This window comes from Oncorhynchus nerka, linkage group LG1 (genome assembly GCF_034236695.1).
Source record: "Oncorhynchus nerka isolate Pitt River linkage group LG1, Oner_Uvic_2.0, whole genome shotgun sequence".
In the NCBI taxonomy this organism is placed as follows: Eukaryota; Metazoa; Chordata; class Actinopteri; order Salmoniformes; family Salmonidae; genus Oncorhynchus; species Oncorhynchus nerka.
Genome location: NC_088396.1, coordinates 39,398,952 through 39,414,286, shown reverse-complemented (window position 1 = coordinate 39,414,286; position 15,335 = coordinate 39,398,952). Strand labels below are relative to the sequence as shown.

The window sequence follows — 15,335 nt, the reverse complement described above, 5'->3', positions numbered from 1 at the left end:
CCAGCCACAGTGTGGAGAGAGGGAGCAGCACAGACAACTGAACCAGCCACAGTGTGGAGAGAGGGAGCAGCACAGACAACTGAACCAGCCACAGTGTGGAGAGAGGGGAGCAGCACAGACAACTGAACCAGCCACAGTGTGGAGAGAGGGAGCAGCACAGACAACTGAACCAGCCACAGTGTGGAGAGGAGGGAGCAGCACAGACAACTGAACCAGCCACAGTGTGGAGGGAGGGAGGAGCAGCACAGACAACTGAACCAGCCACAGTGTGGAGAGAGGAAGGGGAGGAGCAGCACAGACAACTGAACCAGCCACAGTGTGGAGAGGAAGGGGAGGGAGCAGCACAGACAACTGAACCAGCCACAGTGTGGAGGGAGAGGGAGGGAGCAGCACAGACACTGAACCAGCCACAGTGTGGAGAGAGGAAGGGGGAGGGAGCAGCACAGACAACTGAACCAGCCACAGTGTGGAGGAGGAGGGAGGGAGCAGCACAGACAACTGAACCAGCCACAGTGTGGAGGAGGAGCAGCACAGACAACTGAACCAGCCACAGTGTGGAGGGAGGGAGGAGCAGCACAGACAACTGAACCAGCCACAGTGTGGAGGGAGGGAGGGAGCAGCACAGACAACTGAACCAGCCACAGTGTGGAGGGAGGGAGGGAGCAGCACAGACAACTGAACCAGCCACAGTGTGGAGGGAGGGAGGGAGCAGCACAGACAACTGAACCAGCCACAGTGTGGAGGAGGGAGCAGCACAGACAACTGAACCAGCCACAGTGTGGAGGGAGGGAGCAGCACAGACAACTGAACCAGCCACAGTGTGGAGGAGGAAGGAGGGAGCAGACAACTGAACCAGCCACAGTGTGGAGGGAGAGACAACTGAACCAGCCACAGTGTGGAGGGAGGAAGGGGAGCAGCACAGACAACTGAACCAGCCACAGTGTGGAGAGAGGGAGCAGCACAGACAACTGAACCAGCCACAGTGTGGAGAGAGGGAGCAGCACAGACAACTGAACCAGCCACAGTGTGGAGGGGAGCAGCACAGACAACTGAACCAGCCAGTGTGGAGGGGGAGCAGCACAGACAACTGTGGAGAGAGGGAGCAGCACAGACAACTGAACCAGCCACAGTGTGGAGGGAGGAAGGGGAGGGAGCACAGACAACTGAACCAGCCACAGTGTGGAGAGAGGGAGCAGCACAGACAACTGAACCAGCCACAGTGTGGAGAGAGGAGCAGCACAGACAACTGAACCAGCCAGTGTGGAGAGAGAGGGAGCAGCACAGACAACTGAACCAGCCACAGTGTGGAGAGAGGAGCAGCATAGACAACTGAACCAGCCACAGTGTGGATGGAGGAAGGGGAGGGATCAGCACAGACAACTGAACCAGCCACAGTGTGGAGAGAGGGAGCAGCACAGACAACTGAACCAGCCACAGTGTGGAGAGAGGGAGCAGCACAGACAACTGAACCAGCCACAGTGTGGAGAGAGGGAGCCGCACAGACAACTGAACCAGCCACAGTGTGGAGAGAGGAAGGGGAGGGAGCAGCACAGACAACTGAACCAGCCACAGTGTGGAGAGAGGGAGCAGCACAGACAACTGAACCAGCCACAGTGTGGAGGGAGGAAGGGAGGGAGCAGCACAGACAACTGAACCAGCCACAGTGTGGAGAGGGGAGCAGCACAGACAACTGAACCAGCCACAGTGTGGAGAGAGGGAGCAGCACAGACAACTGAACCAGCCACAGTGTGGAGAGGGGAGCAGCACAGACAACTGAACCAGCCACAGTGTGGAGGGAGGGAGCAGCACAGACAACTGAACCAGCCACAGTGTGGAGAGAGGGAGCAGCACAGACAACTGAACCAGCCACAGTGTGGAGGGAGGAAGGGGAGGGAGCCGCACAGACAACTGAACCAGCCACAGTGTGGAGAGAGGGAGCAGCACAGACAACTGAACCAGCCACAGTGTGGAGAGGGAGCAGCACAGACAACTGAACCAGCCAGTGTGGAGAGAGGGAGCAGCACAGACAACTGAACCAGCCACAGTGTGGAGAGAGGAGCAGCATAGACAACTGAACCAGCCACAGTGTGGATGGAGGAAGGGGAGGGATCAGCACAGACAACTGAACCAGCCACAGTGTGGAGAGAGGGAGCAGCACAGACAACTGAACCAGCCACAGTGTGGAGAGAGAGGGAGCAGCACAGACAACTGAACCAGCCACAGTGTGGAGAGAGGGAGCCGCACAGACAACTGAACCAGCCACAGTGTGGAGAGAGGGAGCAGCACAGACAACTGAACCAGCCACAGTGTGGAGAGAGGGAGCAGCACAGACAACTGAACCAGCCACAGTGTGGAGAGAGGAAGGGGAGAGAGCAGCACAGACAACTGAACCAGCTACAGTGTGGAGAGAGGAAGGGGAGGGAGCAGCACAGACAACTGAACCAGCCACAGTGTGGAGGGAGGAAGGGGAGGGAGCAGCACAGACAACTGAACCAGCCACAGTGTGGAGAGAGGGAGCAGCACAGACAACTGAACCAGCCACAGTGTGGAGACAGGAAGGGGAGGGAGCAGCACAGACAACTGAACCAGCCACAGTGTGGAGAGAGGAAGGGGAGGGAGCAGCACAGACAACTGAACCAGCCACAGTGTGGAGGGAGGAAGCAGCACAGACAACTGAACCAGCCACAGTGTGGAGAGAGGAAGGGGAGGGAGCAGCACAGACAACTGAACCAGCCACAGTGTGGAGGGAGGGAGGGAGCAGCACAGACAACTGAACCAGCCACAGTGTGGAGGGAGGGAGGGAGCAGCACAGACAACTGAACCAGCCACAGTGTGGAGGGAGGGAGGGAGCAGCACAGACAACTGAACCAGCCACAGTGTGGAGGGAGGGAGCAGCACAGACAACTGAACCAGCCACAGTGTGGAGAGAGGAAGGGGAGGGAGCAGCACAGACAACTGAACCAGCCACAGTGTGGAGAGACAACTGAACCAGCCACAGTGTGGAGGGAGGAAGGGGAGGGAGCAGCACAGACAACTGAACCAGCCACAGTGTGGAGAGAGGGAGCAGCCCAGACAACTGAACCAGCCACAGTGTGGAGAGAGGGAGCAGCACAGACAACTGAACCAGCCACAGTGTGGAGAGAGGGAGCAGCACAGACAACTGAACCAGCCACAGTGTGGAGGGAGGGAGCAGCACAGACAACTGAACCAGCCACAGTGTGGAGAGAGGGAGCAGCACAGACAACTGAACCAGCCACAGTGTGGAGGGAGGAAGGGGAGGGAGCCGCACAGACAACTGAACCAGCCACAGTGTGGAGAGAGGGAGCAGCACAGACAACTGAACCAGCCACAGTGTGGAGAGAGGGAGCAGCATAGACAACTGAACCAGCCACAGTGTGGATGGAGGAAGGGGAGGGATCAGCACAGACAACTGAACCAGCCACAGTGTGGAGAGAGGGAGCAGCACAGACAACTGAACCAGCCACAGTGTGGAGAGAGGGAGCAGCACAGACAACTGAACCAGCCACAGTGTGGAGAGAGGGAGCAGCACAGACAACTGAACCAGCCACAGTGTGGAGAGAGGGAGCAGCACAGACAACTGAACCAGCCACAGTGTGGAGAGAGGAAGGGGAGGGAGCAGCACAGACAACTGAACCAGCCACAGTGTGGAGAGAGGAAGGGGAGGGAGCAGCACAGACAACTGAACCAGCCACAGTGTGGAGGGAGGAAGGGGAGGGAGCAGCACAGACAACTGAACCAGCCACAGTGTGGAGAGAGGGAGCAGCACAGACAACTGAACCAGCCACAGTGTGGAGAGAGGGAGCAGCACAGACAACTGAACCAGCCACAGTGTGGAGAGAGGAAGGGGAGGGAGCAGCACAGACAACTGAACCAGCCACAGTGTGGAGAGAGGAAGGGGAGGGAGCAGCACAGACAACTGAACCAGCCACAGTGTGGAGGGAGGAAGCAGCACAGACAACTGAACCAGCCACAGTGTGGAGAGAGGAAGGGGAGGGAGCAGCACAGACAACTGAACCAGCCACAGTGTGGAGGGAGGGAGGGAGCAGCACAGACAACTGAACCAGCCACAGTGTGGAGGGAGGGAGGGAGCAGCACAGACAACTGAACCAGCCACAGTGTGGAGGGAGGGAGCAGCACAGACAACTGAACCAGCCAGTGTGGAGAGAGGAAGGGGAGGGAGCAGCACAGACAACTGAACCAGCCACAGTGTGGAGAGACAACTGAACCAGCCACAGTGTGGAGGGAGGAAGGGGAGGGAGCAGCACAGACAACTGAACCAGCCACAGTGTGGAGAGAGGGAGCAGCACAGACAACTGAACCAGCCAGTGTGGAGAGAGAGGGAGCAGCACAGACAACTGAACCAGCCACAGTGTGGAGAGAGGGAGCAGCATAGACAACTGAACCAGCCACAGTGTGGATGGAGGAAGGGGAGGGATCAGCACAGACAACTGAACCAGCCACAGTGTGGAGAGAGGGAGCAGCACAGACAACTGAACCAGCCACAGTGTGGAGAGAGAGGGAGCAGCACAGACAACTGAACCAGCCACAGTGTGGAGAGAGGGAGCCGCACAGACAACTGAACCAGCCACAGTGTGGAGAGAGGGAGCAGCACAGACAACTGAACCAGCCACAGTGTGGAGAGAGAGGGAGCAGCACAGACAACTGAACCAGCCACAGTGTGGAGAGAGGGAGCAGCATAGACAACTGAACCAGCCACAATGTGGAGGGAGGAAGGGGAGGGATCAGCACAGACAACTGAACCAGCCACAGTGTGGAGAGAGGGGAGCAGCACAGACAACTGAACCAGCCACAGTGTGGAGAGAGGGGAGCAGCACAGACAACTGAACCAGCCACAGTGTGGAGAGAGGGAGCAGCACAGACAACTGAACCAGCCACAGTGTGGAGAGAGGGAGCAGCACAGACAACTGAACCAGCCACAGTGTGGAGAGAGGAAGGGGAGAGAGCAGCACAGACAACTGAACCAGCTACAGTGTGGAGAGGAAGGGGAGGGAGCAGCACAGACAACTGAACCAGCCACAGTGTGGAGGGAGGAAGGGGGGAGCAGCACAGACAACTGAACCAGCCACAGTGTGGAGAGAGGGAGCAGCACAGACAACTGAACCAGCCACAGTGTGGAGGAGAAGGGGAGGGAGCAGCACAGACAACTGAACCAGCCACAGTGTGGAGAGAGGAAGGGGAGGGAGCAGCACAGACAACTGAACCAGCCACAGTGTGGAGGGAGGAAGCAGCACAGACAACTGAACCAGCCACAGTGTGGAGAGAGGAAGGGGAGGGAGCAGCACAGACAACTGAACCAGCCACAGTGTGGAGGGAGGGAGGGAGCAGCACAGACAACTGAACCAGCCACAGTGTGGAGGGAGGGAGCAGCACAGACAACTGAACCAGCCAGTGTGGAGAGAGGAAGGGGAGGGAGCAGCACAGACAACTGAACCAGCCACAGTGTGGAGAGACAACTGAACCAGCCACAGTGTGGAGGGAGGAAGGGGAGGGAGCAGCACAGACAACTGAACCAGCCACAGTGTGGAGAGAGGGAGCAGCACAGACAACTGAACCAGCCAGTGTGGAGAGAGAGGGAGCAGCACAGACAACTGAACCAGCCACAGTGTGGAGAGAGGGAGCAGCATAGACAACTGAACCAGCCACAGTGTGGATGGAGGAAGGGGAGGGATCAGCACAGACAACTGAACCAGCCACAGTGTGGAGAGAGGGAGCAGCACAGACAACTGAACCAGCCACAGTGTGGAGAGAGAGGGAGCAGCACAGACAACTGAACCAGCCACAGTGTGGAGAGAGGGAGCCGCACAGACAACTGAACCAGCCACAGTGTGGAGAGAGGGAGCAGCACAGACAACTGAACCAGCCACAGTGTGGAGAGAGAGGGAGCAGCACAGACAACTGAACCAGCCACAGTGTGGAGAGAGGGAGCAGCATAGACAACTGAACCAGCCACAATGTGGAGGGAGGAAGGGGAGGGATCAGCACAGACAACTGAACCAGCCACAGTGTGGAGAGAGGGAGCAGCACAGACAACTGAACCAGCCACAGTGTGGAGAGAGAGGGAGCAGCACAGACAACTGAACCAGCCACAGTGTGGAGAGAGGGAGCCGCACAGACAACTGAACCAGCCACAGTGTGGAGAGAGGGAGCAGCACAGACAACTGAACCAGCCACAGTGTGGAGAGAGGGAGCAGCACAGACAACTGAACCAGCCACAGTGTGGAGAGAGGAAGGGGAGAGAGCAGCACAGACAACTGAACCAGCTACAGTGTGGAGAGAGGAAGGGGAGGGAGCAGCACAGACAACTGAACCAGCCACAGTGTGGAGGGAGGAAGGGGAGGGAGCAGCACAGACAACTGAACCAGCCACAGTGTGGAGAGAGGGAGCAGCACAGACAACTGAACCAGCCACAGTGTGGAGAGAGGAAGGGAGGGAGCAGCACAGACAACTGAACCAGCCACAGTGTGGAGAGAGGGGGAGGGAGCAGCACAGACAACTGAACCAGCCACAGTGTGGAGGGAGGAAGCAGCACAGACAACTGAACCAGCCACAGTGTGGAGAGAGGAAGGGGAGGGAGCAGCACAGACAACTGAACCAGCCACAGTGTGGAGGGAGGGAGGGAGCAGCACAGACAACTGAACCAGCCACAGTGTGGAGGGAGGAGGGAGCAGCACAGACAACTGAACCAGCCACAGTGTGGAGGGAGGGAGGGAGCAGCACAGACAACTGAACCAGCCACAGTGTGGAGGGAGGGAGCAGCACAGACAACTGAACCAGCCACAGTGTGGAGGGAGGGAGCAGCACAGACAACTGAACCAGCCACAGTGTGGAGAGAGGAAGGGGAGGGAGCAGCACAGACAACTGAACCAGCCACAGTGTGGAGAGACAACTGAACCAGCCACAGTGTGGAGGGAGGAAGGGGAGGGAGCAGCACAGACAACTGAACCAGCCACAGTGTGGAGAGAGGGAGCAGCCCAGACAACTGAACCAGCCACAGTGTGGAGAGAGGGAGCAGCACAGACAACTGAACCAGCCACAGTGTGGAGAGAGGGAGCAGCACAGACAACTGAACCAGCCACAGTGTGGAGGGAGGGAGCAGCACAGACAACTGAACCAGCCACAGTGTGGAGAGAGGGAGCAGCACAGACAACTGAACCAGCCACAGTGTGGAGGGAGGAAGGGGAGGGAGCCGCACAGACAACTGAACCAGCCACAGTGTGGAGAGAGGGAGCAGCACAGACAACTGAACCAGCCACAGTGTGGAGAGAGGGAGCAGCACAGACAACTGAACCAGCCAGTGTGGAGAGAGAGGGAGCAGCACAGACAACTGAACCAGCCACAGTGTGGAGAGAGGGAGCAGCATAGACAACTGAACCAGCCACAGTGTGGATGGAGGAAGGGGAGGGATCAGCACAGACAACTGAACCAGCCACAGTGTGGAGAGAGGGAGCAGCACAGACAACTGAACCAGCCACAGTGTGGAGGGAGGGAGGGAGCAGCACAGACAACTGAACCAGCCACAGTGTGGAGGGAGGGAGGGAGCAGCACAGACAACTGAACCAGCCACAGTGTGGAGGGAGGGAGCAGCACAGACAACTGAACCAGCCACAGTGTGGAGAGAGGAAGGGGAGGGAGCAGCACAGACAACTGAACCAGCCACAGTGTGGAGAGACAACTGAACCAGCCACAGTGTGGAGGGAGGAAGGGGAGGGAGCAGCACAGACAACTGAACCAGCCACAGTGTGGAGAGAGGGAGCAGCCCAGACAACTGAACCAGCCACAGTGTGGAGAGAGGGAGCAGCACAGACAACTGAACCAGCCACAGTGTGGAGAGAGGGAGCAGCACAGACAACTGAACCAGCCACAGTGTGGAGGGAGGGAGCAGCACAGACAACTGAACCAGCCACAGTGTGGAGAGAGGGAGCAGCACAGACAACTGAACCAGCCACAGTGTGGAGGGAGGAAGGGGAGGGAGCCGCACAGACAACTGAACCAGCCACAGTGTGGAGAGAGGGAGCAGCACAGACAACTGAACCAGCCACAGTGTGGAGAGAGGGAGCAGCACAGACAACTGAACCAGCCAGTGTGGAGAGAGAGGGAGCAGCACAGACAACTGAACCAGCCACAGTGTGGAGAGAGGGAGCAGCATAGACAACTGAACCAGCCACAGTGTGGATGGAGGAAGGGGAGGGATCAGCACAGACAACTGAACCAGCCACAGTGTGGAGAGAGGGAGCAGCACAGACAACTGAACCAGCCACAGTGTGGAGAGAGGGAGCCGCACAGACAACTGAACCAGCCACAGTGTGGAGAGAGGGAGCAGCACAGACAACTGAACCAGCCACAGTGTGGAGAGAGGGAGCAGCACAGACAACTGAACCAGCCACAGTGTGGAGAGAGGAAGGGGAGGGAGCAGCACAGACAACTGAACCAGCCACAGTGTGGAGAGAGGAAGGGGAGGGAGCAGCACAGACAACTGAACCAGCCACAGTGTGGAGGGAGGAAGGGGAGGGAGCAGCACAGACAACTGAACCAGCCACAGTGTGGAGAGAGGGAGCAGCACAGACAACTGAACCAGCCACAGTGTGGAGAGAGGGAGCAGCACAGACAACTGAACCAGCCACAGTGTGGAGAGAGGAAGGGGAGGGAGCAGCACAGACAACTGAACCAGCCACAGTGTGGAGAGAGGAAGGGGAGGGAGCAGCACAGACAACTGAACCAGCCACAGTGTGGAGGGAGGAAGCAGCACAGACAACTGAACCAGCCACAGTGTGGAGAGAGGAAGGGGAGGGAGCAGCACAGACAACTGAACCAGCCACAGTGTGGAGGGAGGGAGGGAGCAGCACAGACAACTGAACCAGCCACAGTGTGGAGGGAGGGAGGGAGCAGCACAGACAACTGAACCAGCCACAGTGTGGAGGGAGGGAGCAGCACAGACAACTGAACCAGCCAGTGTGGAGAGAGGAAGGGGGGAGCAGCACAGACAACTGAACCAGCCACAGTGTGGAGAGACAACTGAACCAGCCACAGTGTGGAGGGAGGAAGGGGAGGGAGCAGCACAGACAACTGAACCAGCCACAGTGTGGAGAGAGGGAGCAGCACAGACAACTGAACCAGCCACAGTGTGGAGAGAGGGAGCAGCACAGACAACTGAACCAGCCACAGTGTGGAGGGAGGGAGCAGCACAGACAACTGAACCAGCCACAGTGTGGAGAGAGGGAGCAGCACAGACAACTGAACCAGCCACAGTGTGGAGGGAGGGAGCAGCACAGACAACTGAACCAGCCAGTGTGAAGGGAGGGAGCAGCACAGACAACTGAACCAGCCACAGTGTGGAGGGAGGGGAGCAGCACAGACAACTGAACCAGCCAGTGTGAAGGGAGGGAGCAGCACAGACAACTGAACCAGCCAGTGTGAATGGAGGGAGCAGCACAGACAACTGAACCAGCCACAGTGTGGAGGGAGGGAGCAGCACAGACAACTTGAACCAGCCAGTGTGAAGGGAGGGAGCAGCACAGACAACTGAACCAGCCACAGTGTGGAAGGAGGGAGCAGCACAGACAACTGAACCAGCCACAGTGTGGAGGGAGGGAGCAGCACAGACAACTTGAACCAGCCAGTGTGGAAGGAGGGAGCAGCACAGACAACTGAACCAGCCAGTGTGTATGGAGGGAGGGAGCAGCACAGACAACTGAACCAGCCAGTGTGTATGGAAGGAGGGAGCAGCACAGACAACTTGAACCAGCCAGTGTGGAGAGAGGGAGCAGCACAGACAACTGAACCAGCCAGTGTGGAGGGAGGGAGGGAGCAGCACAGAACTGAACCAGCCAGTGTGGAGGGAGGGAGGGAGCCAGACAACTGAACCAGCCAGTGTGGAGGGAGGGAGGGAGGGAGGGAGCAGCACAGAACTGAACCAGCCAAGTGTGGAGGGAGGGAGGGAGCAGCACAGACAACTGAACCAGCCAGTGTGGAGGGAGCAGCACAGACAACTGAACCAGCCACAGTGTGGAGGGGGAAGGGGAGGGAGCCAGACAACAACCAGCCACAGTGTGGAGAGAGGATAGCAGCACAGACAACTGAACCAGCCACAGTGTGGAGAGAGGGAGCAGCACAGACAACTGAACCAGCCAGTGTGGAGAGAGAGGAGCAGCACAGACAACTGAACCAGCCACAGTGTGGAGAGAGGAGCAGCATAGACAACTGAACCAGCCACAGTGTGGATGGAGGAAGGGGAGGATCAGCACAGACAACTGAACCAGCCACAGTGTGGAGAGAGGGAGCAGCACAGACAACTGAACCAGCCACAGTGTGGAGAGAGGGAGCCGCACAGACAACTGAACCAGCCACAGTGTGGAGAGAGGGAGCAGCACAGACAACTGAACCAGCCACAGTGTGGAGAGAGGGAGCAGCACAGACAACTGAACCAGCCACAGTGTGGAGAGAGGAAGGAGGGGAGCAGCACAGACAACTGAACCAGCCAGTGTGGAGAGAGGAAGGGGAGGGAGCAGCACAGACAACTGAACCAGCCACAGTGTGGAGGGAGGAAGGGGAGGGAGCAGCACAGACAACTGAACCAGCCAGTGTGGAGAGAGGGAGCAGCACAGACAACTGAACCAGCCACAGTGTGGAGAGAGGGAGCAGCACAGACAACTGAACCAGCCACAGTGTGGAGAGAGGAAGGGGAGGGAGCAGCACAGACAACTGAACCAGCCAGTGTGGAGAGAGGAAGGGGAGGAGCAGCACAGACAACTGAACCAGCCACAGTGTGGAGGGAGGAAGCCAGACCTGAGCCACAGTGTGGAGAGAGGAAGGGGAGGGAGCAGCACAGACAACTGAACCAGCCACAGTGTGGAGGGAGGGAGGGAGCAGCACAGACAACTGAACCAGCCACAGTGTGGAGGGAGGGAGGGAGCAGCACAGACAACTGAACCAGCCACAGTGTGGAGGGAGGGAGCAGCACAGACAACTGAACCAGCCAGTGTGGAGAGAGGAAGGGGAGGGAGCAGCACAGACAACTGAACCAGCCACAGTGTGGAGAGACAACTGAACCAGCCACAGTGTGGAGGGAGGAAGGGGAGGGAGCAGCACAGACAACTGAACCAGCCACAGTGTGGAGAGAGGGAGCAGCACAGACAACTGAACCAGCCACAGTGTGGAGAGAGGGAGCAGCACAGACAACTGAACCAGCCACAGTGTGGAGGGAGGGAGCAGCACAGACAACTGAACCAGCCACAGTGTGGAGAGAGGGAGCAGCACAGACAACTGAACCAGCCACAGTGTGGAGGGAGGGAGCAGCACAGACAACTGAACCAGCCAGTGTGAAGGGAGGGAGCAGCACAGACAACTGAACCAGCCAGTGTGGAGGGAGGGAGCAGCACAGACAACTGAACCAGCCAGTGTGAAGGGAGGGAGCAGCACAGACAACTGAACCAGCCAGTGTGAATGGAGGGAGCAGCACAGACAACTGAACCAGCCACAGTGTGGAGGGAGGGAGCAGCACAGACAACTTGAACCAGCCAGTGTGAAGGGAGGGAGCAGCACAGACAACTGAACCAGCCACAGTGTGGAAGGAGGGAGCAGCACAGACAACTGAACCAGCCACAGTGTGGAGGGAGGGAGCAGCACAGACAACTTGAACCAGCCAGTGTGGAAGGAGGGAGCAGCACAGACAACTGAACCAGCCAGTGTGTATGGAGGGAGGAAGCAGCACAGACAACTGAACCAGCCAGTGTGTATGGAAGGAGAAAGAGCAGCACAGACAACTGAACCAGCCAGTGTGGAGAGAGAGGGAGCAGCACAGACAACTGAACCAGCCAGTGTGGAGGGAGGGAGGGAGCAGCACAGAACTGAACCAGCCAGTGAGGGACCAGCCAGTGTGGAGGGAGGGAGGGAGGGAGCAGCACAGAACTGAACCAGCCAGTGTGGAGGGAGGGAGGGAGCAGCACAGAACTGAACCAGCCAAGTGTGGAGGGAGGGAGGGAGCAGCACAGACAACTGAACCAGCCAGTGTGGAGGGAGCAGCACAGAACTGAACCAGCCAGTGTGGAGGGAGCAGCACAGAACTGAACCAGCCAGTGTGGAGGGAGCAGCACAGACAACTGAACCAGCCAGTGTGGTGGGAGAGAGGGAGCAGCACAGACAACTGAACCAGCCAGTGTGGAGGGAGGGAGGGAGCAGCACAGACAACTGAACCAGCCAGTGTGGAGGGAGCAGCACAGACAACTGAACCAGCCAGTGTGGAGGGAGCAGCACAGACAACTGAACCAGCCAGTGTGGAGCACAGACAACTGAACCAGCCAGTGTGGAGGGAGCAGCACAGACAACTGAACCAGCCAGTGTGGAGGGAGCAGCACAGACAACAGAACCAGCCAGTGTGGAGGGAGCAGCACAGACAACAGAACCAGCCAGTGTGGAGGGAGCAGCACAGACAACAGAACCAGCCAGTGTGGAGGGAGCAGCACAGACAACTGAACCAGCCAGTGTGGAGGGAGCAGCACAGACAACTGAACCAGCCAGTATGGAGGGAGCAGCACAGACAACTGAACCAGCCAGTGTGGAGGGAGCAGCACAGAACTGAACCAGCCAGTGTGGAGGGAGCAGCACAGAACTGAACCAGCCAGTGTGGAGGGAGCAGCACAGACAACTGAACCAGCCAGTGTGGAGGGAGCAGCACAGACAACTGAGCCAGCAGTGTTGATGCTCTTGACCATGAGACTATTACTCTCACCATGACAGGTGGACCATTAACAAACTGCAGTGTGTGTTGGTGTGTGTGTCTCCACGTGTTCTTGGCAGTGCCAGGAAGGGTTTGTGTGTGTGTGTGTATACACACAAGCTGCTGAAATGCCTGATATGCTTGTATCAGCTGGCTGCTCTTGGCTTGGGCATCTCAGTGAGTGTCCACAGCAGTGCCCCGTGAAGAGTGACAGCCAGGCTGCCCATTGTGAGAGGCAGGGCACCAAGGGGCGAGGGTGGGTCGGTCTAGTGGCCTTCCTGTGTTATAACAAGGAGCCATATAAAATGGGACTTTTACCCCCAGTGAGCCTGGGCCCGTTATTTACTACAAATGGGTCCCAGGGTGGGTCCACAGGGAGGTGTCTTCATGCAGATTCAGAGTGTAACAATGCATGTAATGTTGCATTTCAAAATGTGTTTCAATATGCACATGCATTTGAAGTAATAGTGCGTTTTGACAAGAGCACAGTTTTTCAACTCTGTCAAAACATCCCCCTGACGTTTCCCTGCTTCTCTCCTGATCGAGATCACATGGAAGAAGCTGAGAACTGTTTTGAAATGGAAACAAATAAACATGTTCTGTGACACTTTTACATTTGTTTTGTAACAACAGCAATCTGTTACATTTGTAGCCTCATGACATCATCATAGCCTGTTCCCCTGAGTGTGTGTGTGTGTGTGTGTGTGATATGCTACTCGCTGTGTGTGTTTGTTACTTACATGGGGCATAAAACATGACCAGGGCAGATGGGTGTTCCTCCAGGAACCCATCGAAGGAGTCGTCAGTCAGGTGGAAGACAGGGGAGTCAGTCTCCGACCATTGGACCTCTGGGGCCTTCGGCTGGGGGGGCTGGGGACTGGATGGAGAGAGCGAGGTGGTGGCGGTGGGGGGTGAAAATGAGAGGGAGAAAGAGGGGTGAGAGATGTAAGAAGCCCAGAAGTGAGTTAAAGCAGGTCTGTTATGAGGCAGACCTAGCTATAGATCATACTCCACCTCACGTCAGCTACATCTGGCCTGTACTGGTCACACCCGTATGACAGAGCCCTCCCTCCCACTGCCAAGACCAAATACAGACATCTTCCAGTCTTTTATCCATACTGGCCACTAGTCAAGGAGAAAATGTACGAGGGTTCATAACACACTGTCTAGGGGGATGGGTATCTGTTTAAATGTCACTATGTGCAAATGGGACGCGGTCATAAATCTACAGCTTCCAGACAGTGTGCTCCGGAGTACTTTTGATTATAACTAGGCAAGTCAGTTAAGAACAAATTCTGATGGCCATATAAGTATAGCTAGGCTATACAGTACTTATTCATGTCCAGGTTGTTCCTAGGCAACGTCAGGTGCACTTCCTCCTTACTTAGCTAGATTGTGATGAATACCTCTAAACCCCTTGTGTCTGTAGTGTCTCTTGCAGAATTCCACAATAGAGGAATCTAAAAGACAAATGCTGCAGTATTTTTCAGGTTCAGCCCATCTCGTGGTGGCTGTTTTTTATTTTTAAAAATCATTTAACTAGGCAAGTCAGTTAAGAACAAATTCCTATTTACAATGACGGCCTACCCCGGCCAAACCCGGACGATGCTGGGCCAATTGTGCGCCGCCCTATGGGACTCCCAATCACGGCCGGATGTGATGCAGCCTGGATTCGATCCAGGGACTGCAGTGACGCCTCTTGCACTGAGATGCAGGGCCTTGGGCCACTCGGGAGCCCTGTGTGAGGCCGTCCACAGAGGCATAGAATATTCACGAAGGATATTCGAGACGATTGGATACGTATCTAGATTCATGGGCTTTGATACGATACAGGAACCATACGTTTTAGTTTGAAATGATTCAGTGCTATTAGAGAACGAATTGATGCGATTTGGTTCAATGCACTAACATGTGTTGCATAAAACACATTCATTTTCCATTCTAAATTCAAATCTGCTGCTGATGGAGCTCATGAGCTGACGTGTGTGTAAATGAGTGTATGTCTATGGTGTGTGTGCTATGTAAGCACCTGAGCTGAGCTATAAGGGAGGCATCTACAGTACCACCCCACTACCACTATCTGGTTAGGGGGGGGGGTAAATTAGCTATGACATAGCCAATGAATATACAGCACAACTTTGGATTTCACCCCATCTCAAAATCAGATAGTTTTGACGTTTTTAGTGAGCTTTTCTCTTCCTGCTTTGACCTTTTTTAAGCAAAACTATAGCTGATGGTGAACCGGAACAATCAAATTCAAATCTATTGTAAGTTCAGCAGGTAGCCTGTTAGCAAGATGACTTGTCTCCAGTAGCTTACTTTTATTTTGGTAAAACACCATTTTCAACAGCACATATTGTAGATAGCAATAGCCTAGCAAATTACATAAAGTTGTCACTCAACTAGTAAAGCCTAATATCCAGAAAGGCAATTTAGCATTTGAATGCTCAAGGTTCTGCACAGATGTGCAAGATCAGCGCGCGACGCTGGGCACACTGCGCAGTGTGACTAGGCTACTGATATTCCCTGGGGTTGTTTGACATGCACAATGACTGTCAACACAGACACATGCTTAGTTCCA

General features: G+C 56.2%; 1 protein-coding gene across 2 annotated transcripts in view; it reads right to left on the bottom strand.

Moving 5' to 3' along the window:
- LOC115130094 (protein disulfide-isomerase A5-like) overlaps positions 1–15,335 on the bottom strand; it is an 81,617-nt gene that overhangs the window by 25,657 nt on the left and 40,625 nt on the right. For both annotated transcript variants that reach the window (XM_029660867.2, XM_065018620.1), the window contains exon 11: positions 13,495–13,631. In XM_029660867.2, coding sequence (XP_029516727.2) covers positions 13,495–13,631 — 137 coding nt within the window. The remainder of the gene's footprint in view (positions 1–13,494; positions 13,632–15,335) is intronic.